The 23800-nt window shown below is 41.5% G+C and overlaps 1 protein-coding gene across 1 annotated transcript in view; it reads left to right on the top strand.

The window, feature by feature from the left end:
* obscnb (obscurin, cytoskeletal calmodulin and titin-interacting RhoGEF b) overlaps positions 1-23774 on the top strand; it is a gene marked incomplete at its 5' end in the record, with an annotated part of 64389 nt that extends 40615 nt beyond the window's left edge. Inside the window, 37 exons of the mRNA XM_080033443.1 lie at positions 696-974; positions 1410-1667; positions 1920-2186; positions 2414-2686; positions 5337-5603; positions 5809-6084; positions 6389-6661; positions 6927-7217; positions 7745-7774; positions 7875-9194; positions 11238-11519; positions 11930-12011; positions 12125-12246; positions 12378-12575; positions 12680-12712; positions 12819-12917; positions 13181-13399; positions 13549-13579; positions 13690-13742; positions 13858-13956; positions 15420-15476; positions 16326-16465; positions 16684-16884; positions 17004-17089; positions 17173-17343; positions 17481-17640; positions 17836-17952; positions 18084-18248; positions 18347-18505; positions 18603-18780; positions 18888-19001; positions 19155-19322; positions 19570-19672; positions 19794-19923; positions 20141-20234; positions 20444-20486; positions 21469-23774. Coding sequence (XP_079889569.1) covers positions 696-974; positions 1410-1667; positions 1920-2186; positions 2414-2686; positions 5337-5603; positions 5809-6084; positions 6389-6661; positions 6927-7217; positions 7745-7774; positions 7875-9194; positions 11238-11519; positions 11930-12011; positions 12125-12246; positions 12378-12575; positions 12680-12712; positions 12819-12917; positions 13181-13399; positions 13549-13579; positions 13690-13742; positions 13858-13956; positions 15420-15476; positions 16326-16465; positions 16684-16884; positions 17004-17089; positions 17173-17343; positions 17481-17640; positions 17836-17952; positions 18084-18248; positions 18347-18505; positions 18603-18780; positions 18888-19001; positions 19155-19322; positions 19570-19672; positions 19794-19923; positions 20141-20234; positions 20444-20486; positions 21469-22618 — 7988 coding nt within the window. The 3' untranslated portion in view covers positions 22619-23774. The remainder of the gene's footprint in view (positions 1-695; positions 975-1409; positions 1668-1919; positions 2187-2413; positions 2687-5336; positions 5604-5808; positions 6085-6388; positions 6662-6926; positions 7218-7744; positions 7775-7874; positions 9195-11237; positions 11520-11929; positions 12012-12124; positions 12247-12377; positions 12576-12679; positions 12713-12818; positions 12918-13180; positions 13400-13548; positions 13580-13689; positions 13743-13857; positions 13957-15419; positions 15477-16325; positions 16466-16683; positions 16885-17003; positions 17090-17172; positions 17344-17480; positions 17641-17835; positions 17953-18083; positions 18249-18346; positions 18506-18602; positions 18781-18887; positions 19002-19154; positions 19323-19569; positions 19673-19793; positions 19924-20140; positions 20235-20443; positions 20487-21468) is intronic.
* Between the last annotated feature and the right edge of the window lie 26 nt (positions 23775-23800).

Raw genomic sequence — 23800 nt, 5'->3', positions numbered from 1 at the left:
TAATGAATGTATTTAAATTAAGCTTTGTTTAATTTGTAGTATTTGGTAAAGTTTAGTTAAACCTCCTACAATTAACTTTTTTATGTTTATGAAACAGTCTAATTTTGATACCTGTTACACCAAAACAAGACCATCAGCGAAAACAACGCTATTTTTATATAGTTATAATTAATGCCTTTGGGTCCGATCTCCCGGGAACTTCAGTAGACTGGAACATCAAGTGTTTTTTTCAAAAGGTACTAAATCAAAATGTAATCAGCTTCACCAACGTCATATTGCCATGATTAATCTGACATAAAGATATGTTACCTCATTGCGATTCATCCTGAGGTCTCTCTATCTCTTGCACCCAAAACAAATGTGTGCGCTTAGGCGCCTGGTGTCGTAAAAAAACACTACCGCTTATATCCAAAGGGGCCACTAGGATCAACAGACACAGAAAGTTCCTTGTAGCTACTTTAATTATTTTCTGTAAAATCTTGTTTTTATGTAAATGTACTATTAGTTGTTGTTAGAATGGTTCATGCCAACTACAGTATGTACAGCATGATCCTGAGATCAAACTTGAGGGATGAAGTATTAATAGTATAAGTAGTAAAATGGGAGTCTGGCTCATGGATGCACCTCCTTACTGATGCCTTATAAAGCTCTGCTGAGATCTGATCACTGACCTCCCATCATCCCATTCACCTCAGAGCGTGTGCACATCATCCGAGAACTCTGCGATATTACCGTGACCACTGGGCAGGATGCTGTCTTTGAGGTTGAGCTGTCACACTCGGGTGTGACGAATGCGGAGTGGTGGCTTGGAGACAACCACCTCCAGAACAATGATCTGAATCAAATGAGCAGCCAGGGCAAAGTGCACCGTTTGGCCCTGAAGATGGTAACCACAGATGAATCGGGGGATGTTGCCTTCGTGCTGGGAGAAGAGAAGAGTGTGGCCTGTCTCCTGGTGGAGGAGAAACCCAAAGGTAAAGGAGATGACATGGTCCCTTGAGAGATTTTACACCTCCATCATCCATCAAACAACAGCTTTGTCTTGGCAATGGAAATATGCTGGCACCATCATCTTCAACATCCTAACCTCTAGACGTGTTTTTAATTCTTTGCATTTAGTGTTTGCTGTAAAAAGTAATGCTTTAAAATGCTAACCAATATTTTTACTAACTCTTTCCCAAAGATGGATTGTTTTCCATACTTAATATACAGTATAAATATATATTTATTTTACAAACTTGAAAGGACATACAGTACATACTTAATTTCTGATGGCATTGTCAGATCTTTATTCTCAATGCTATAAAATATATGAAAGCATATAATAATCACTGCACGTATGCATGTGTTTATGCCGTAAAGAAAAGGAAAAAATTAAATTGTAGTTTTCGGGTTTCCCATATTTACAGTGCTAATACTAGAGAAGCCACACAACACGTTGGCATTAGAGGGTGAAACTGTTACTCTGGCCTGCACCATCTCCGACCCCAAGACCACTGTCACCTGGAACAGGAACAGTGTGGCCATCAAAGCAGGTCTCAAGTATGACCTGAGGAACAACGGTGCGTTCCACGAGCTTCGTATCCACAACGTGGTGCCTGACGACTCGGGGACGTTCACCTGTGACACCGGAGATGCACAGTGTGACATCACCTTGACTGTGGAAGGTAAAGATAAAGAACGATGCCACCTCTAAAATAAAAATAAAAGGTCCCTTTACTGTTGAAGAAAATGTGGACTAAGATAGGATTAATATGAACAACTGATATATTCTTAAATGTCCCCTTCCATCGACCAAACACCCAGTCTGGCATCACTCTGCATCCTTCAGAGATGTCTTATCATCTCAACTATCTGACGCAAAACTTTCCATCTCAACATCTGATGCCAAACTTTCCCCATTTTAAAATTTTCACCAGGTGCTCCAGTGTTCTTCCGCAAAGAGCTCAAGAACCAGGACGCGGTAGAGGGTGGTGATGTCACCCTGCGCTGTGAGCTGTCTAAGAGAGCCGCTCGTGTTGAGTGGAGGAAAGGAGGCATGGTCCTCCAGCACAGTAAGAAGTATGAGATGAGGGAGGAAGGGTGCGTTCATGAGCTCTTTATACGAAACCTGGAGCCTGAAGACAGTGGCTACTACACCTGTGATGCAGGAGACCAGCTGACTACAGCTTCTTTGGCAGTGCAAGGTAGCAAATCTCAGTACTGTTTCATCCGTCCTCAGCCTAAGACTGATCAGTTAAATTCTGTATTCTACAAATTATTCTCACAAATAGCAAAGTAGGTTTCGCTTTTAGAAATGGCCTAGGTCTTTGTCATCTGCTTTGCATGGTATGATAATGTGTATGTCGAGTTGATATAATGCTTAGAATGTTGAAGGCTCAGTGTATGCTTATGTGTATTTTTCACTCAACAGAGACAGAAGTCCTCATTGTTTGTGGTCTTAAGACCACAGATGTCTTTGTTGGGGAATGGGCAACCTTCTCCTGCCAGTTGTCTGGTAGGGCACCTGGCAAGGTGCAGTGGTGGCTGGATGGCAACTTGCTGCACAACAGCCCCTTTAGTGAGATTGGGCTGAGCCAGGGCCACATCCACACACTCACCTTAAAGAACCTGGCCACAGATGACACTGGCAGTGTCACATTCAAAGCTGGCAGTGTAACATCAACAGCCAAGCTCTTAGTCAAAGGTATCACATTATAAAGTTATTCACTAAAGAATGACATAATAACTATCTCAGTTTTTCACAAAACCCTGCAGAATTTGAATTCTACATTTCAGATCTGACACCATTTTTTGTAGTTTATTTTAAATCAAACGTTGTGTTGCTGTCAATACAATACACAATTTAAATAGTGTCAATATTAATCAGAATTATGAATTAAATACAAGGTGCAGTAGACTAAAATGTAACAAGTTTAACATGGTTAATAATTTGTGATTGGCCTAATAAACCAAATAAAATTTGTTTTGAAGAATGTGATAACACATATAATGAATTATCATCAAGAGAAAAAAACAAAAGATTTCTGCAGGGTTCTATAAAAACTTTGAAGTTTGTATATAGATTATTAGTGGCTATTTTTAAACTGCAGTGCTTCATCTTGCATGAGCAGCATTGTTTATCATTTCATCAATAATAATAATGGCAGTAGAGAGTTCCATGCTGTATGCTTTGATACAATCAAAACATACAACTGGGTGCAGCATCACAATTAAGTTTTATTAAATAAGACAGTAAAATCTAAACCCAACATCTAAAACTGGTCAACTGGAAAAAATATCCATAATAATTTGAATTAAAAATAGGAACTAGAAAATTCTGCAGACATTTTAAAAGTACAGGCCCCCCGACGCCGGCCCAGTTCGAACTGCCGCCGCACTCTTTCTGAAGACGGGTCTCATGTTGGGGCCGATCGGACGGTTGTGGGAAATTAGCAGCAAAGGTCCGCTCTCGCGAAGACGTTTTCGTCAACGGCGGCCATGTTTCTTGAGCTATATCGCTGACATTTTATACACATGTGAACGTGGGTCCCCTCAGGCTGTGTACAAACATTAGAGGATTATAGGTTGGAAATCCATAAAGAAGATGTCACTTGACTGTATTTCATTTTATGCAAATTAGGTGGAAAAAAAATCATGGCTGATCCCTATGTTCCAAGAGGCTATATTGTGGTGCACCATTAGCTGTACGTGTGTAATAAATTTCAAGTCCATCAGAGTTAGGGGAAAAGGGGCGTGGCCTGTCAAACATTGCATTTCTGCTATGGTTTTCGCATTTGTGGCACCCTCTATGGGTTAATCTCGACAAGCCTTGGGGGACAGGCTACCACACATCTTCTGCACATATCCAGCAAGTTATATGATGATAGGACCTATGGTCAATGAGTTATGGCCAATTAGCTGCTAAGTTCTTCCCCTGCGTAAATGTTTTGGTCAATGGCGGTCATGTTTTTCAAGCTATCCTACTAATCTTTTACAGCCATCTGTATCTCATTCCCCCGGTGTTTCGTGATCAATTTGGTGTTTGCGTAATTGCGTAATATTTGAGAAAGTTGTGGTTAAAAACCTGTTTTTCAGTTTATGCTAATTAGCTAAAAATATTTCCAGATGGACTTATATAGTCCCAGAGGCTTTTTTGTGTAGAGCATGCTCAAGTATACCTGTGTGAGAAATGTCAAGTCAAATGGACTGCGAGGGGCATGGCCTCTCAAACTTTTTTCGAGTGGGGACGTACGTTCTGTGAAATTTTTGCATTTCTAAGTGTAGCCATGTGGGAGGAGATAGAGCTAGAAAAACAGCGGAAGAAATAAGAAAAAGTATGGCCCTCAATGAATTAAGGGCCTGAATTTAATTAGGTCAAGAATCTTCTACTGTAGTTGGCTAATCCCTGCTAGTATTGATATCAACCATGCAAGACGAGAAAATTACATATTATGTTGCGGCCTTAAAACCTTTTGATTACAGAAACACTCCTGTTGTCTCGTGATTATGGCTTGGTCAATCTCAATTGTTGAAGCTAGCTGTCCTGGTTGTTGACTTCTTCTTGATGTTTTGCAATTTCCTGCTCAGTGCATATGAAACCAACATACTTCTAGACTCAAGCCCATATCACAACCCATTCAGAATTCCTTCCTGCTTGACATCCAAATCAGAATCAGCCTTGGAATTCAATAAAAAAACGAGATTGTGATCATTTTAAGGTTAAATGTGCGTGTATGGGTTTATAGGTAATGTCATTGGTGAAAAGTACAATTTTAACTATTGGATTTTGTGGATAACATATAGTAGGCTTGATGTTGGTGGTGATAAGGTCTGATCTGAGTCTTATTGTACAGAGTTAGCTCATAACTGAATTGTGACAACAGAAAAGTGCTGCTCCACCCATCCATGCAGGCCATCTGCTGTTGAGTGCTTACATTCCATACATTTCCACTTCCACATCCCACCAAGCCCTGCCCTTAACAATGAGCACTAAAACTCTAACGCCATCACAATGCAAAATTCGTAAAGTTTGGCATTTCCATCCACTGATCATCTGTCTCATCAGCTGGCAGCACTTCTTGGCCCTTGACTGTGACCATTACCCCCAATCTTGACAGTTGGGCTTTTTGACCCCCTATTCAATCAGAGTGGACATTGAAATATACCATGGCTCAGAAATGTTTTACTGGACAATCCAGAAAACCCTATCATATATATAATATCACTCACATCTAAACAAAATCTTGACTTGCTTTTGGGGGTTATAAAGCCCATATGTCAGTCGGCATGTCCTGCACTTATCCTTATACCTAATGCCCGAGCCCTGACCCTGTGACCCATGACTTCGACCTCAGATCCCACAGTTGAAGTGGTGAGCGAGATGGAGGACCTTCGTGTGCTCGAAAAACAACCTGCTGAGTTCATCTGCCAGTTCTCCAGGCCGGTCAAGACTCAGTGGAAGAAAGATGGGCAGCCATTGCAGCCTGATGGCCGAAGGGTGCTAGTGGAGCAGGACTGGAATGTGGCCCGTTTGTACATTAGCATCGTGTCCACTGCAGACAGGGGCACATACTCCTGTGAGGCAGAGGGGACCTGCGTAGTTGCTTCACTTCATGTGGAAGGTGAGCTTCCCTCCACATGGAAAGAGCAACAACCTTTGGGGATTCTCCTCTGTTCCCTCATATCTCACACCTATGGGGCTAAAAAAAACTGATCACTTGCTGATCATGACCAAGTTCATGTCCTATTTTTGGAAAATCCTGAATTATTTGACTACATTTTATTACATATTTTTTTCTCTCTTTTTTCCCCCTTTGTTTGTTACAGACAAACCCATTGAAATAGTCCAGGGCCTGGAGAATATAGAGACCTTTGATGGAGGTGAGGCGCTGTTTGAGTGTGCCCTCTCCCGTCCTGAGAACAAAGATTGCTCTTGGCTTCTTGACGGGAAACCAGTGAAGGAATCGCCTAATGCCGAGATTGTGACATTCGAGAGTGGTCGTCGCCACCTGCTCCTGCTGAAACAGTTAGGTATAAAAGACTGTTGCACAGTGACCTTCAAAGCTGGCACAGCGTCAACATCGGCCCAACTCTCTGTAAAAGGTGAGTCATCAAAATTAATACCACAAGACTTGTGGTCACCTATTATGCAAAATTTACTTTTTTTTGTTTTGTTAGTCTGGGTCCCCAGTGTGTCTAGAGACTCCAAATTTATCAGAAAAAGTCAACCGTCTCTCTTTATCTCCACATCCACTTTTCTGAAAGGTTTTTTTGGACACAAGTAGAAACCCAAATTACAATTTTGAACCTGATAATGATCATAATATGTGACCTTTAATTACGTATTCTATAATAATACACTTCAACTAACGTTTTATATTTTATTGTGTTTGTTTTCTCTTGTAAGGCTGGCAATTGGATGTTGTAAAGGGTCTGGAGGACAAGTTGGCTGCAGTGGGAGAAAAAGTTGAGTTTTGTGTTGAGCTCACCGAACCTGTCCCTGCGGCAGAAGTTGCCTGGTACGCTAACGGAGTTGAGCTCAAGGCCAGTGACCTCTGGGCTATGAGGGCTGATGGTTGCTCATATCGCCTCGTTCTGAGAAAGGCACCTCTTTTGCCACAACAGGAAATTACATTTGCTGCTAGAGATGCTCTTTCTCTGGCCAAGCTCACCATCATCAGTAAGTTTGACAAACGTCACTGCTGGGAAGCAATGCTATGCTTCCTAGCAATGATGTTTGGTGTTGGTACAGTTTTTTTTTGGATTACTATGTCTTTCATCTATTTTAGGTTAATAGAGTATCTCCGAACCAACGTATGTATTCTATTAATGTACACTTAAGGAATAGGATGGATAGACTTTCGTGACACTATTGAAGTATATATGATAAATAAACATTGATATTTATAAAGATATCTAACTCCTGCTTCTTTCCTTCCCAACAGCTGTACCTGATCCTCCAGAGGACCCCGAGGTCCTCAAAAAGACCAAACAGTCTGTCACCCTCTCGTGGTTCACTCCTCTACATAACGGAGGCAGTCCCATTCTGGGCTACAGGGTGGAGATGCGGCTGGTAGACAGTGCCCTCTGGCTTCCATGTCATTCTGAACCTGTGTTCAACACAGACTTTGTGGTCGATAATCTCGTACCTGGGAGCAGCTACAGGTTTAGAGTGGCAGCCATCAACAGAGCTGGGACTGGAGAGCCTGTAGAATTGCCTCAGACTTTGCAGCTTGGTGAGTGGATGTGTCATTTAGTTTTTGATATAGTTAATCTTTACCTTGAGATTTTTCTGACAGATGTTGCAACAAGCTTAAGTAAACACCACGTCTTTAGCGAGGTAGTGCATTATGGTATGGGTTAGCTCAGGGTGCCTTTGTGGTTTTTTTTCATGATGTTATAACTGTTCCACTACAGGCCATGCAGAATGTGTGGCAGCCTTTGCTATTTAATAATAGCATTGCTTCACATCTTAATTTCAGTTAAAAATCGATTAATCGTCTAGCCTCAGTGTTTAGCAATGCTTTTGTAGTTATTATTATAATCAACATTTAAATACCAAATTTTAAGATATGAGATTAAACCTTCATCAGGACTCAACAAGCACAGTTTGGCTTTACAGTACTTTGTTTTGCTATTATTTACCTACATCTATAACATTTTATTGTGACATACATATTTAAAAGGTTTTACCAGATGATTTGATGTTAGCAATGTAGAACTGCTATGGGATAAATTTTTCTGTTTTGTCATTGTAACACAGAGGCAGCCGTGGAACCACCAATTAGCCCAAGTAAGGCATTGTTTGTTTTTGTGTATGTTTTTGTATTTCTTCAGCAAATTCTTCTGTGGTACACAACATAGTAACAATGAAAACTCCATTGTTGTTATAGGTGTAGAGGAAAAACAGGTAGAGAGTAAGACACTGGGGCAGCCCGCTCTGCCTCCAGAAGCAGCTGAAGAAGTTGCTGTGCATGAGCTTTGGGAGGAATCGGCCAAGAAACGGCGCATGAGTCGAGAGCCGTCTCTTGACTCCATCTCTGAACAACCTGAGGGGCCAAAACTGAAGGAGAAGAAGGCGGCAGAGAAAGTAGAAACAAAATCAGTAGAGAAAGAGCAGAAGGCGGCAGAGAAAGTGGAAATAAAATCCGTAGTGAAGGAGCAGGCCATTGTGAAGCAAACCAGCTCTGAGGACGAGTCTGTGTCTGGGGGTCCAACCCTCGTGTCCTACCTGAAGAAGAGCAGCACATCTACTGTCACAGTGGCAAACGAGTCAGAGACTATGAGCGCTGCTGACAGGTTCTTTGCACATTTCCAGATGACAGAGAAAAAGACAGTAGAGCAGACCGAAGTGAAAACAACCACAATTCAGCAGACAGAGGAGACTAGCATGGAGATCAGTAAAGAGGATGAGCCTGATCTGAGAGATGCTGCCATTAAGATTCAAGCTGCCTTCAAGGGTTACAAAGCCCGCAAGGACATGCGCCCCGTCTTTAAAGATGTCTTCCAAGACCAGACCAAGGAACCCAATGGCACCATACATCTAGAATGTGTGGCGGAGGGTAAACCTGATAAGGTGCAGTGGTCGAAGGACGGAGAACCACTGATGGATGGCAAACACCACCATATTGACATCTACAATGATGGAACCTGCTCAATGGTCATCACTGCCATTACCACAAAGGACACTGGGGTTTACACTTGTGAAGTCACTAACAAGTATGGTGTCACTTCGCACAGTAGTAAGGTGACAGTAGGAACGTTGAGAGAATCCTCTGGGCGACGGCCACTGACCGTGGGCTACAGCGCAGACAGCGAGCCCGACAGCTCCTCGGGCAGTGAGATGGATGAGTCACTGAGACAGGCCAGCAAACGGCTCCGACGCCTTTTGCGAACACGCCTCCCACCAGATGTTGAGGAAGAACCATTTGTCAGCGCAGATGAAGGAGACCTGTCCTCACCAGATCCTCACTCCTACCGGGAGGATGACAATTACATCTACATTCGCTTTAACTCGCGGGCAGAGGCTGACGTTGCCTCAAAAAGGTTCCAGGAGATGTTCACAATCCATGGGGTTCCTGTGGATACCACCATCTTGGAGGCAGGGCCTCTGAAAGTGGAGCTGAGAATTAAAAAGATGGGCTACACGCAAGATGGCACACAGACCCCCACCCAAGAAAGGCAGCCTCCTGCATTGCTGACTGGAGCCCCAGGTATGATGTTGAAATTATTATCCTTTTTTATTTTATTTTTTTCAAGACATTCTAGATCAACAATAGTCTATATTACTTTTAAAATCATCAATATTTTGACATTGGCATGCATATTCAGGCAAACAATCCTATTACAAAGGAGGGCTGCCTCATCTAAACTTGTACATCTTGTTCTACTTGCATTCATTTGCACATTAGTTTACCTAAATACCAGAGCCGGCCCGAGGCATAAGCGAACTAAGCGGCCGCTTAGGGCCCCCGACTGCCTGGGGGGCCCCCTCCAAAAAAAAAATATAAATAAAAAAAAAATGTTTTTTTTTTAGTTTTTTTTTAGTTTGTGTGTTTGATATTAACATCATATTGTGCAAATGTGAGTTATCATACAAAAAAAGGAATAAAATGTTTTGGTCTAGATAATTAATAGCCTAAAAATGTAATCAGTTCATCTGGGAGGAAATCCGAAATTATCTGATCATGTCACGTTCACATCCATGCACAGTGTATAGTTTATAGCCTATTTCAGCCTTGTCTGTGGAAAAAAAGATACAGTAGCTGGACAACAGAGTTCTTCTGCTTAGTTCCTCACACTGCATTTAAATGCATTCACTATATTACAGAGAAATATGTCCCGTAAAAGAAAAAGAGCTCCAAGCCCAACCCAGAGGACCCTCCATAATATTTTATTTTATATTAATATATATATATTTTTTTTTAAAGATTTTTTTTGTGCATTTTTATGCTTTATTGATAGTGCAGAGAGACAGAGGTGAAATGGGGCAGAGAGGGGAGTGACATGCAGAGAACGACCGCGGGTGGGAATCGAACCCGGGTCTGCTGCTGGGCCCGGCCCGGGAGGGGGACGCCTTACTATATTAATATTTTTATGGAAAATCCATGTGTCCTTCTTCAATAGCTTCTAATTCATCTGACCCAGTGTCTCCAAATTATTTTTTCACACAATTTCTCAGATTTAGCCTCTTAATTTTCCTCTCAAAGTGCACCAGATTCATAGCCTGGAAATCCAGACCCTGATATCTTGAACGATAGAGGGTCTGGCCACGATCAATAGTCATTTCCAACTCAAGGGGCGGCTCCTACTCGTGCATTTCAAATGCCACTGCACGCAGTTGGATAGCACTACAACCATTCAGAGCGATGCGATGCACAAGGTGACGGAAGCCCCGTTCGTTTAGCGAACAGCTGTTAAACTGTTAAATTAAACGTTTGCCGTTGTCGGTCGGCAAAACAGAACATTCCACTTACTTGCTAATGAAAGATATGAGTGCCGTCTTCCAAATCGTTAAGGGTCGAGGCCAAAGCAGTCTCAAACTCACACAACATATCCGCAGTCATCTTTGATGTTTACTATCGCGGCTTCGACGTCGCATGCACGTCACTGTCGTCATCCGGTTACGTCCTCCCCAGAGTACCATATAAAGGGCTCTGCCGCGCACATATTAGATAGAACCAATTGAAACCATAGCCAGATTTCTGGTTTTCTTGATAAAGCTTCAACGGAGCGTGTCCAGACCAACACGCGCAGCAAATTTAATTTGCCAGCGCCTAGTGGCAGGTCTGGGAATGCCAGGCTACCAGATTCATGCATTTCACTTTAAAAAGGTTAAAAAAATCTCCCGGGGGGGCATACCCCCGGACCACCCTAGGAGGGTCTGAATCTCGCCTGTCAAATATTTTCGCACAGCCGCACAGTGGAGGCACTAGCGGAAAACACTGGGTGTGTGAATGATATTTAACAAATATCTATAGTTTCAGCAGCACTAACATTGGAGAGGGGCCCCCTAATCATATTTCGCTTAGGGCCCCCTGAAGGCTTGGGCCGGCTCTGCTAAATACACATGCATGTCTGCAAAACTTATCCACAAAACAAAAGTGATGGACAGAGTGTCATGTTTAAGTGTTGTTTTCCAGATTCAGTGTTCTGTGTTCTTGTGTGTTTACTATTTTGCTTGTTACTAAAGTCCATCCAGTATGTGTATACTGTATCTCTCTGACTTTTTGATTTTCTGCCACTTTTTTGCAAAGCTGCCCCAGTCTTCTTGACACAGCTACAAAGTCAGGATATTCCAGATGGTTATCCTGTCAGCTTTGACTGTGTTGTGATTGGCAAACCCCCTCCAACCGTTCGCTGGTATAAGGATGGCAAACTGCTGGAGGAGAACGATCATTACATGATCAATGAGGACCAGGAGGGCTGCCACCAACTCATCATAACCACTGTGCTGCCATCTGACATGGGTGTCTATCGTTGCACAGCTGAAAACAGCAGCGGCCTCGCAGCCACTAAGGCTGAACTCAGGGTTGACAGTGAGTAAACAAACATAACATGCACACACATGTTTGTTTTACAAATAAGTGTGAGATTCATTGGCTTGACTCATTACTCAAACTTTAATTTTGCATTAATACAAGGAAAATCCATTGTAGGAAAAGAAAATGTGAAAAATGTTCAAACACTGCAAAAACTGCAAATTCAACATCTGCCTTCAGTTTAAACCGTGTAATTATCTTAAATCTTATCCTAGTAAATTTCTTAACCTGAAAAATAAATAAATAAATAAGACAGCTTTTTAGCTCCGGTGTGCCTTTCCTTCCGATGCGGTGTTTATCATCTTCGTCCTGGCGGAGTTTTTTAACTTTTTTACAGTACCACACATAGATACACATCTGATTCGACTGTTTACTGTATATTTCTTTACGTCAATGTTTTCCATCAGTGTCTTGCAGCTCAGATTATGACACGGCGGCTGATGCCACAGAGACATCTTCCTATGTCAGTGCCAAGGGCTACATGTCCAGGTGAATTTACTATGAATCAGGGTTCATGTTATATGTACATATTGATAATTGAATATTATAATTTTATTAAATACTGAATTATTGAGGTGTACTGTTCTACTCACCTCGTGCAGGGAAACTGAAACATTTGAGTCTGTAGCTGAAGACGATCAGCTACCACAAGTTATGGAGGAGCTACGTGATGTTCGTGTCAGTCCAGGTTCACCCACTGCTAAGATGCAGCTTAAAATAAAAGGTACGTTTATTAACCAATACTTATAGTTAATATCCTTCTAATATTGCTGACTAACAGCTGATTTGAACTGTTTTATAACCTACGTCAATCCACTAAAGAATGTTTTTTCTAAAACACCTATTGTCTTCTAGGTTTCCCCAAACCCAGAGTATACTGGTTTAAAGATAGCCACCCTCTGCGATCTTCAGAAAGGATTAAGTTGCTAGCAGAGAGAGAGGATCATGGTGTGGAGATCCTGAAGGTGAAGCGAGAGGATATGGGAGAGTACTCTGCGTACATCAGCAATGCAGCTGGTTCTGCCTACTCCTCTGCCCGACTGATGGTTCTGAGTATGTATGCAAATGCATGAATGGTTGGAAGCTGTAATGACTTTGAGCTTAAAAGTTGCTCTTAAGATGTTCAAAGGTACAGTAACAGCTTTATTTTACAACAGGTCCAGGGGAGATTATGCAACAAGAAAAACAAGGTAATCTGCCAGTTATCCTACAAATTTATCACAGGTTATTTAGTACTGTAGATACAATAATACATTACACGTGACTATGTGCTTGTTTTGCACGTTATTTTTACAGACCCAAAGGTGCCACTGGTGCCACCCCGCTTCATTGAAAGGTTCAGCAACAGGAAGGTGAAACAAGGAGCCAGCATCACTCTGTCTGTCAAAGTAGAAGGTTTGTTTACTTCACTTTTTTTTTTTTTTTTTTTAACCTTTATTTATACAGGTAAATCCCATTGAGACCGAAGACTCTTTTGCAAGGGAGACCTGTTTTCTTTTCCCACGTTACCATTCACACACCGATAGCAGGCTAATTATCAACATTCACACGTTCACAATTCACACATTTTTAACATCCTTACGCACTGAAATCCTGAACGTTTGTTTCATCTTGTGTTTTCGCCAAAAAAAATTGCAATACTTACTTCTATTTATCAGGTTCTCCCACTCCTACGGTCTCCTGGCTAAAGGAGGAATCATTGGAAGATGTCCTGTGGATCAAGCCTGATACCAAGGGATACAAAATAGCAAGCTCAGGGCGCCAGCACAGCCTCATCTTGATGGACGTGGGCAAGGAATACACTGGCGCCTACACCTGCATCGCCACAAATAGGGCAGGACAGTCCATCTTCACCGCACACCTAGAGGTTGATGAAAGTAAGGAAAGCTACATCATTTATGCACTTTATAAAGAAAGGATATCGAACTTCTTATATTCTTATATTCATAGATAAGAAACAGTAGTTGAGTACAAACCCCACGTTTTGATTGGAATTGTTTATGTGTTTCCCCTCCTTATTCCCTAGCACCACAACCGAAAGAGACCAAACCCTCTGAGTACGTTTTTTTTGCATTGCATTTAAAAAAGAAAAATACATTAATATATACTACATTTAAATGGGTGCATATATGTGAAACAAAAATTAACATTTCTTTTTTCTATCAAGGGTTCTTGGGATTACAATTAGTCCCCCAGAAGAGGAGGCTAGCAAACCAAAGGGTGCGACATATCACTTTATACCCTGGCATATATTATTTATAGTGATATAGTCTGTATTTTTTGGTAACTTTATAGTACATTTATGGTATTGTTTCCTCTTTGTGTGTGCCTTAAGAGGGTAAAATGCCTTACCTAGGGGAAGTAGGTACAGAGGAATTCCTCATGAAACTCACCTCCCAGATCACTGAAATGGTATCAGCAAAGATCAGCCAAGGTGAGTCTGTGTTATGTCTTTCTCTGCAGTTAAATGTTGAATGTTGATTTTAATTCCAAACTTGAACTACGAAAAAAATGCTAGAATATGTCCAGGGGGCATTCCACATGGGAAGCTGGATTTAAAGGAAAAAAATATCCTGAGTTATCCTAAACCGTTTGAAGTGTTTCCTCAAACAAAGATGAGAGTAACATCATCAAGGTTTCGTTAAGTCTGATATAAACCAAAATCAAAACAATGACTTTGTTAGTGTTTGAATGTACGGTATGTCAATGGTTTTAAGCAATGGGATATGTAGTTGCTAAATACATTGTTTACATTGATAAGTTACAGTAGGCCATTTGGCTTAGAATATGGAAAAAACACAAAGATGTTTCAGTTCCCGAGGCTATAGCAAGGAAGCTATGCTAAGACGTTGGCTGTAGGTATACGGTAATACCACAATTAAACTGCATGTACAACTAATACTATTGGTGTTAAAGTGAGATGAAACAGAATTACAGATCGTTTTACTAAGTGTGGAATTATTAATTAAGCTAACTGTGACCAGATAACATTTTAAATCACTGCAAGTGATTTAAATGTTGTAGACCCTATGTCTCAAATCTACTAGTGTTATCTGTGGTTGGAATATAAATCTGTTGGTTGTCTCTCCCTTTGTCAAATCACACTGATTAATAATTGTCTTATGCTGCATATGAAGCATGCAAGCTGCCATGAATGGCTTTACTAGGTGCTAATGCTAAATAATGCATATAATCAATACATTATGTTGGATTCAGTGCTTCTGTTTAGTGTTTGGTTACATGCCTGTCAGGTTTGGTTGATATCAGTCAATTCATAATGATTAGCCTACTCAAGAAATGTGAAATTGTTGTTAAAGGAGAAGTAAGTGATTTGGTCCTTTTAGCTAACTTCCGGTCAGTGACTGCAGTTAGCAGTCCCCTCCCTCCTCCCTGTGTCACCACCACATGAGCTTGTAGCCGTCTTCGTCAGATAGTGTCGTGATGGAGAGCAGCGAGGCATCCATCGTTCACGGAGACCCTCCTCTTTATAGCGCTCCTGATTGGATACGTTTTTTATCTGGCAATTACTGCAAAGCAGAATGACTGGGAGAATGACCTGTTATGAACTGCACATACTGTTTAAGTGACTGCTGTATGAATATAGAGTGATTTAACACTTATATTAACAAAGAAAATCACTTACTTTTCCTTAAATCTGAGTTCTTTAGCATTTAAATACTTGGATAAAAATTCACTTTTCATTAGATTTGACGGTTGACACCAAACTTGAATAAGAGGTGTTCCTGTCCTGCTTGTTTTTCTGGCATGTTTTGCTCTATAAATGCGTAAATAACATAATAATTTGCTTCATACAGACGTAATTTCTTTACCACTTTTACATCCATTAGTCTAGCTACACACAATGAATGCTCATCCAATCATTAATGTGTTATTCAGACAGCTTAAAGAATCATGAAGTGCTCCAGTGGATGAAATCTTGGCCCAAAACTACCAGTATGTATCCCAAGTGCATCAGCCTCACAATAATATTCTTTATTCCCATTTAGCTATATTTGTAGCATTAGATGGCTACAAAGATGACTTGTGGAAACAATCTTGACTTACATTCCCTTTTACATACAGGGAAAAAATATTTTAAGGTGCAATCATAGCAGTTTCCTGTCTTTCTGTCATGTGTCAGCATTATCATTGTTAAACCATGTTTTCTCCTTTTCATGCTGTCTGTGCCCATGCATCATCAATCCTGTATTTCCAACATGGATTTGAAAATGATTTTAAATGATTCTAAATTCTCAACTACAATGTAATAAATGTAATACATGCTCACAGACAGACATGCATGTGGAGAGCTCAGGCAATAAGTGTTATCCGTACTGTAGATTTATTTTTTTATTTGTTTGCATGTTGTCAGAATACTAACATAGTCATAGAAAATCATTTAAAATTAAATGATTTTTGTGGAATATTTTTTTCTTTATATCTTAAAACATATTATTGAACTCTAAAATGACATAATTTACCAATTAAATGAAGCACTAGTAGATGCCAGCAGAGAGTCTGTTTTTGCTTGAACTATGACTTTAACCTGATCGGTCACTTCTCTGCCGAGCACGGACAAACTGGAGCAGCTTAGGTACAAATAACTGCAACCAAATCTAAAACAAAAAGTTATTTATTTTAATCTAGAATGAATTACAGTATGCTAATCCCAACCTTTACCATAATATCAAGGGTTTATGGTACTCAAATGTCAGAAACTATTTTAGTGGTACATGCTTTAGTTCTTCCCACAATTGACCGGTCCTCCTCTGATTGCTCCCCCCACCGTCCTTGCTGCCTTAGCTTCGTTACGCGTACCAGGTGCCGACAGTGATGATGAGACCAAGACCCCTTCTCCATCCCCTCACCACGGTCGCTCTCGTCCCCCCTCCCTCATCGCAGGCTCCTCCTCTGAGTCTGATGAGGGCGATGCCAGGGGAGAGGTGAGATAGTATATCTCTTTTAATTATCATATATATGGTTTGGTCGTATGTGTCCTTTTTTTAATAAAAATGTTATCAAGAAATCCAAGATTTTATTTGATAAATTAGAGCAAAAGATGTCCCAAATGTAACCTTTTAAAAAGAACTATTTTACACACAGATAAGTAATAATGCGAATAGAACCAAGAATAAGCAACTTTACTTTACTTTTTATACAGATGTTTGACATCTATGTGGCAACAGCTGATTACAACCCCACCATAGCAAGCAAAGAATCCATCGCTCTAAAGGAGGGCCAGTATGTTGAGGTTTTAGATTCAGCTCATCCACTCAAATGGTTAGTCCGGACCAAACCCACCAAAACTACACCATCCCGCCAAGGCTGGGTCTCACCTGCCTACCTGGACAAGAAACTCAAAGTACGTCTTCATACTATTGCCACTGATCCAATAACATAACATGAAACACTTTTGACAGCGATTGAATTTATTCTTACTGAACATTTTATAAGTACTAGCAAAAATGTGTGTTCTTCCAGCTCTCTGCTGAACCAGGTGACCTTCCAGAGACAAATGTAGGAGGTGACGAGGAGGTGTCTGAAGGAGAATACAAGAGGAAGTTATTGTAAGTGAAGCCTTTCGGCACTCACTATAGAAATACTGGAGCTGAAGGATAAAATTGACCATCTTTTATTTGTATGTCCCTAGCCAACTGATCAAAGACCTGATACATGGAGAATCAGAGTTTGTTAAAGAGGTCGACTTCTTTACCTCGCATCACCTGAAGCATGCAGGCAGCGCCGATGCACCGGCCGATGTCAGCAGCCAGAAGGACGTCATATTCAGGAACATAGATGATATCAAATCTTTCCATAGCAAGTGAGCTCACCTCTTATGACTTGTCATTTAAATGTCATTGATTTATAAAAAAAAATCAAAAGAAAAAAAGTTTATAAACTTCCTTTCTGCAAAAATAGATTTTCATTGCATTAATTTGACCTCAATTCTTTTTTTAGGGCATTCCTCCCAAAGTTGAATGAATGTGACACAGATGATGATGTGGCCATGTGCTTCCTGAAGAACAAGGAGGGCTTTGAGAAGTACCTCCAGTATCTCGTCGGTCAGGGTCTGGCTGAATCTGCTGTCAGTGACAAGACCGTCCACCGCTTCTTCAAGGTAACACCAGAACTATTGTTGCAAGTTGGTTATGCAGTGTGAAAGCCATTCGTTTGGCCATCCTACTTAAAGCAGTCATTTTTTTGGTTACATACTTGTATTTGCCATCATGTACATAGTTCATAATAAGGGTGACCGTGAAAGGACTCAATAAAGTTGTTTAAATTTAAGGACCTTCCTTTTATAACATTGTAGGAGTACACTGAGAAAGAGCAAGCCAATGCAGACCCTGCAGGTCCCCCTGTACGCAGCATCAACGCTGGCCTCCAACAACCACTGGATCGGGTTCAGAAGTACAAGGCCATCCTCAAGGTGACAGCTTTGACGCACAATAAGGATAAGGATAGGAATAAATGACTTGTCTGTGTAAGACATTTGGTTGTAGACCTGTATTACTATCACTGACTGCAGTGTTGTTCTAATTGTACCTTCAACGTATGTAGGAGCTCATCCGAAACAAGGCAAGAAATGGCCAAAACTGCTGCCTTCTGGAAGAAGCTTACGCCATGGTGTCTGCGCTCCCTCAGCGCTCTGAGAATACCCACCATGTCTCTATGATCGAGAACTATCCCGCCACCCTGGAAGTATTGGGAGAGCCAATTAGACAGGTTGGTACAGCGATTAGATGCATGATTTGTGTTTTTTTGTTTGTTTGTTTGTTTGACTGTTTATTTATTATAATTTATCTTCATCTTTTAAAAATCAGGGACCCTTCCAAGTGTGGGAAGGGGCTCCAGGAGTTAGGTCGTCCTCTAGAGGTCACCACCGCCACGTCTTCCTGTTTAAGAACTACTGTATAATCTGCAAACCCAAGAGAGACAGCAACACTGACACACAAGCATATGTCTTTAAGAACATGATGAAGGTAAGACTTATAGTACAGTCAACACTTCCTTCCTTTCTACCATCCTTCCCGATCAGCAGCCTTATTGATGCTTTCTGCTTTCTCGATCCTGTTGCAGTTGAATAACATTGACGTGAATGAGACAGTGGAGGGTGATGACCGTGCCTTTGAAATCTGGCACGAACGCGAGGACTCTGTGAGGAAATACACCTTGCAGGCCCGAACTGTTACCATCAAGAACTCGTGGCTGAGAGACCTGAGAGAACTGCAGCAGCGATACAGCCTGCCTGCATGGAGTGAGTACAACACATCCTCATACAGTCTTGACTTTGTCCTGTTTCCTATTCACCTTTTATTCACAAATTTTCACACATTATCTTTCATGATGAATCTCTGTTGACAGGTCATCCTGACTTCGATGAAATCCTGGCAAACCTCACAGCAGAGCTGGGACAGACTGTTAAGCTGGCCTGCAAAGCCACTGGAGTGCCAAAACCTGAAATCACTTGGTATAAGGGTACGTCATTCACACCATTTCTTCTTTTGTCATGTTTTTCTGTTGGACTGTTAATACAATAATGGCCTTAACCACAGATAAACGTCTGTATACAAGCAGCCTCTGAGGCCTCAATGTGTTTCATCAATGCATGGGTTTATGTTTTGGATGTAGATGGACGTTCAGTGGAGGCAGATCCTCATCACATCATCATTGAGGACCCTGATGGTTCCTGCACTCTGATCCTGGACAACATGACAGCTGATGACTCTGGCCAGTACATGTGCTTCGCCACAAGCCCAGCTGGCAATGCTAGCACTCTCGGCAAGATCACTGTTCAGGGTAATTGGCAAACAGTGTCCAAAAATACCTGAATACTTTGATTTATCATTATTTTGCAACACAGAAAAAGCAATTAATAATTTGAGTATAATGAAATACCGTTTGGAAAATGTTTTGATTTTTGTAAAACAAATGTATTCTGTTAAAAATGACACTTGGCAGTGGTTAATTCAACTGTTTCAGGGAACTACAGAATTATCACGAATAAGCTCTATAGTGTTTAATCATTTTGACATGTATCTTGCAGTGCCTCCTCGTTTTGTAAATAAAATGAGGAATGCCATATTTGTTGCTGGCGAGGACGCTCAGTTCACCTGCGTCGTACAGAGCGCTCCCAGCCCCAAGATCAGGTACGTATGCACACATTAGGGACATTTTCAGAACAGTTTGTGTGAATTCAAGATATCTTTTGATACTTTGTTGTCCCCTCTTCTTCTATTATCTGGCTGTGTGTGCTTGTTCATGTTCAAGGTGGTTCAAGGACGGCAGGCTGCTGACCGACCACGAAAAGTATCAGACCTACAGCGAGCTCCGTAGTGGCGTTCTGGTCTTGGTTATAAAGAACCTGACAGAGAGAGACCTGGGACTCTACGAGTGTGAGGTGTGTTGACCAAAACAAAACCAAAACACTTGAATCACAAACTTTATTAAGCATTATTTGAACTAACATGTATAAGTGAAGCATAAAAGTTGCATGTAGGCAGCAATTCTATTCTCTTTGTGTTTGCACTGAAGAATTGACTGGAAGTCAGTTGATATCAATTAGCAACAATAAGCCATCTTCAGCACTCTAAAAATAAATTCCCTGCTTCTGCCAGTTGTCCAACCGTCTAGGCAGTGCCAAGTGTGCAGCTGTTTTAACTCCACCTGCTGCTGTGGCTCGCACTGGTGAGCAGGCCATCACTATTGAAGGTAAGAACACTGATGTTACCCATACAAATGGAAACTCTCTCTTGTCGCTTTTGGTGATATGCAAATTTTTTCAGGTTCTGGGTAATATTGCTTTGAATGCCAGTTGAAAGATGCACAGTTAATGCGTCTTACGTTCTAGATATGATTAATCTTCAACTCAAGCTATTTTGTGTCATTAAATCTAATTTATTCTGCTTCCCTCCCCACAGTTACTGAGCAAGAGACGAGAATACCAAAGAAAACCATCATCATGTAAGTGTGAACGCTGTGAAAATGTTTAACTTATAGATATCATGAAACTTTGCCAGCTGATTGCTTTAATGCTTTGTAAAAGTTATCTTAATGTGTACATTTGCATTTCTTAAAAAATATAAAATCTAGATTTTGGATAAAGCCAGATTTAAAATCTTTATTTAATTTTTGCAACATATTAGTTTCCAAAGTTTTTACAGAATTATTTTTGGATACAGCCTTTCTTCATTTTATACATCAAAAGTTACTATGCACAGTTCTTAAAAATTATTTTTGGGCATGGTTTTAAGAACGGAATGCATTAAAAATTAACATATGAACGAAACCTTCTGCAACAACCTTCAGTATTGTGCTAAGAATGACTGTGGAAAGTTTAGTTGATTTAGGTACTTTGGAAACTGAGACTTTTGGTCTAGTATTGAACAAACTAATGTTCTGATAATGGCCATGAAAGGTTGTATTGAAAGAATATACAATAAAAACCTAAATCTACATTTTGAAACTTTAATTTATACTTGTACGAAATAAATATCAAAATTGAACAGTTCTTGAAAAAACGATGTTTGCCTGCAGTGTCTTTCTTTCGCATTTAGCAATGTTGTATGAGTGTGTGCTCCTCTTTGCGGCCCCATGTATTTAAAGAGTGCAAAGGATTCTATCACAAGGATGACGAAAGGATGGGCTCTCTTCACCAGGGTGCTGTCTCCTTTAAGCAACAACTTTATTACTGCAGCTCCTGACACACAGCATTTATATTTGACCAACGCCAACACTTTGCACTGTAGCGACACAATATGCATTGCAGCTACCGTACGGTGGCATGTGGTAAGGGCTTACTTGACATTAGACTTTCCCTTTTCTAGTTTTTGGTAAGCCCACAAGCTTCAAGCATACATGGGAAAAACTGCATTCACTCTTGTACTATGTAGAGAAAGTCTTTAGGTCTAATAATGTTTGTGTTGTCTCTTTGTCCTTCTTCCAGTGAGGAGACTATTACCACGGTGGTAAAGAACCCGCGAATGAGGAGGCACAAGTCCCCCGGCATGACTGTAACCAGCACGCACCGCTCAGAGACATCCACCCCGGAGCCAGCCATGGCCAGGCCGAGGAGGATGCCCACTCCCAGAAAGACCACTGTCCCAACCCTCTACGTTACCGAACCTAAGGGCGCCGAAGCCAGGGTCGTCCTGGAGAGCAGTAACCCCAGATGGGTGGAAGTAGAGGAGGTCATCGAGTACAAGGTCAACAAATCCCCCAGGCTGCTCAGGAGGAGAGGCATCTCACCGGCGCTGTCCGACCGCGGAGCCACTCCCTCCAGAGCCAGACGCTCCCAGCCGGAAAACCCAAATGCAAACAACTCCAACAACAAGCTGGTGGAGCAGAGCCAGGCTCAGCTTCAGGGGGACGTCAGCAGCCCGCCGCTCTCCTGGGAAGAAGAAGAAGAGGAGGAGGAGGGCGCTGGTGGTAACGACGTTGCATCTAATGTCTCTGGAGTCTCCGGAGAGCCACACGAGCTCTCGTCCGTCCTCGCTCAAGCCGGAGAGGACAGCGATGACCTGGACGATCAACACACTGTCATCTTTGAACCCGACGATGATGAAGACAATGGCCAGAACACGTTTGGAAAGCAGGGGCCTGAGATTCTGACGCAAGGAGGAGGCCGTGTTCTGACCCTGGAAGACCTGGAGGATTACGTCCCGGAGGAAGGAGAGACGTACGGCTCCTCCAGCACCCACAGCCCCGCTACAGAGAAGCCCTGTGAGATCTCGGTGCTCCAGAGGGAGATCGGCGGGTCCACGGTGGGACAGCCGGTGCTCCTGAACGTGGGCCGGCCTGTAGTGGCAGTCTCCCGGCAGAGGAGCGGCTTCTTCGGTCGCTTCAGGGAGCATCTCTCCAGCAGCCTCTTCTCCTCGTCCGCCGTCCACCCCCAAGCCAGTGGAGCCGCCCGGTGCAGGACGGAGAGGCACGTCCCCATCCAAGTGAGCCACGCCAAGCCTTCATACTGCTCCGAGGTGCAGAGAGTGGAGGGCAGGCAGCAGAGCTTCAAAACCAAAGTGTCAACTCAGACCTACAGCTACACGGCGGTGGGCAACCCAGTCACTCTTCAAATTAGAGAACCAGCCAATCAGTAGAAGCAACTGTTTTAATTTGTTATATCCATAAACCCTCTTAGTCTTAAATTGGGACATTTATACTCACATGATGAATAGGACGTATCCTAACCTGAATTATATATTGACTGCATTTGACAAGCCATTCCATTTTGAAGCTGCCCATCAGAAAATAGGCTCATGCTCTGAGTCTTTTTCTTGATAGATGGAGTCAGATGGAAAATGTAGATTGTGATGATGCCACTGTATGCAGCTTTTAGCCCCAGACTGCTTTTACAACAGCTTGTTGAGCTGTACAGTGAAAAGGAAGGGACAGAAAGCAAGAAATTAAGGTTTGACATTTTGCTGAATTCACATACTTTCACGAAATCTTGAGCCTTGACCCAACAATATTAATTGATCCAGGTGTTCTTAGTCCTTACTCTTGCTAACCAATAGTTTTCCAGTATATTTAGGTATATATATATAGATACATTTCTTTTCCATTTTACTTTTGTACCTTTCACCTTGGATCCCTGGATATTGATGAGGTCATGTCTAAATGTTCCTAATTCTGTTTTGCTTTATACGTTAACTTAAGCATCACTGATTATGTCAAATGAACAGAACAGAGCTCTGGTGACCGTTGTGGCTTTATCAAAGATGTGTTGTCAAATGATGTTCAACTTGATGAAGTCTAACATAAGTACTTTGGTCATTTGTGACTGATTTACTGGTGAGCAGCTTACAAAAAATATGACATTTCTAGAAGCAAATTATCTGGTAAGTGAACAGACAATCTGTTTCACACCAGATCTTGGAGTTTGACTGCATTTACTCATTGGTTTATGTGAAACAGATGTGTCTATCAATAATTGTGAATTGAATGTTCAGCTTTCTAGACCTTTTTGTCTGTTAATGCAGTGCAACTAACCGTGAATTCGCAGGATATTCATATGTAAGAGATAGATGTTTAGATGAGTGACTGCATGTATTTGTTTTACCAAAGCAGATGTGTTTATCCAGGGTAACCTGATGTGTATTTGATTGCAATTAAATGTTTGTGTGAAAGTTCTTGAGCTCACAGAATTTACTACCTTTACAATGATGCAATTTATAAAAGAAAGTGACTAGAAATACAGTAACTGCCCCCTTACAGATGTGTGGTGTGTTGTTTTAAAAGGTCAGTTACAAGAATCATGTTATGTATTAATATTAAGGAAC

Source organism: Ammodytes marinus (assembly GCF_949987685.1).
Source record: "Ammodytes marinus genome assembly, chromosome: 9".
NCBI classification, from domain to species: domain Eukaryota; kingdom Metazoa; phylum Chordata; class Actinopteri; order Uranoscopiformes; family Ammodytidae; genus Ammodytes; species Ammodytes marinus.
The sequence above is the reverse complement of the archived record's forward strand: the minus strand, read 5'-3'. Positions and strand labels throughout refer to the sequence as shown.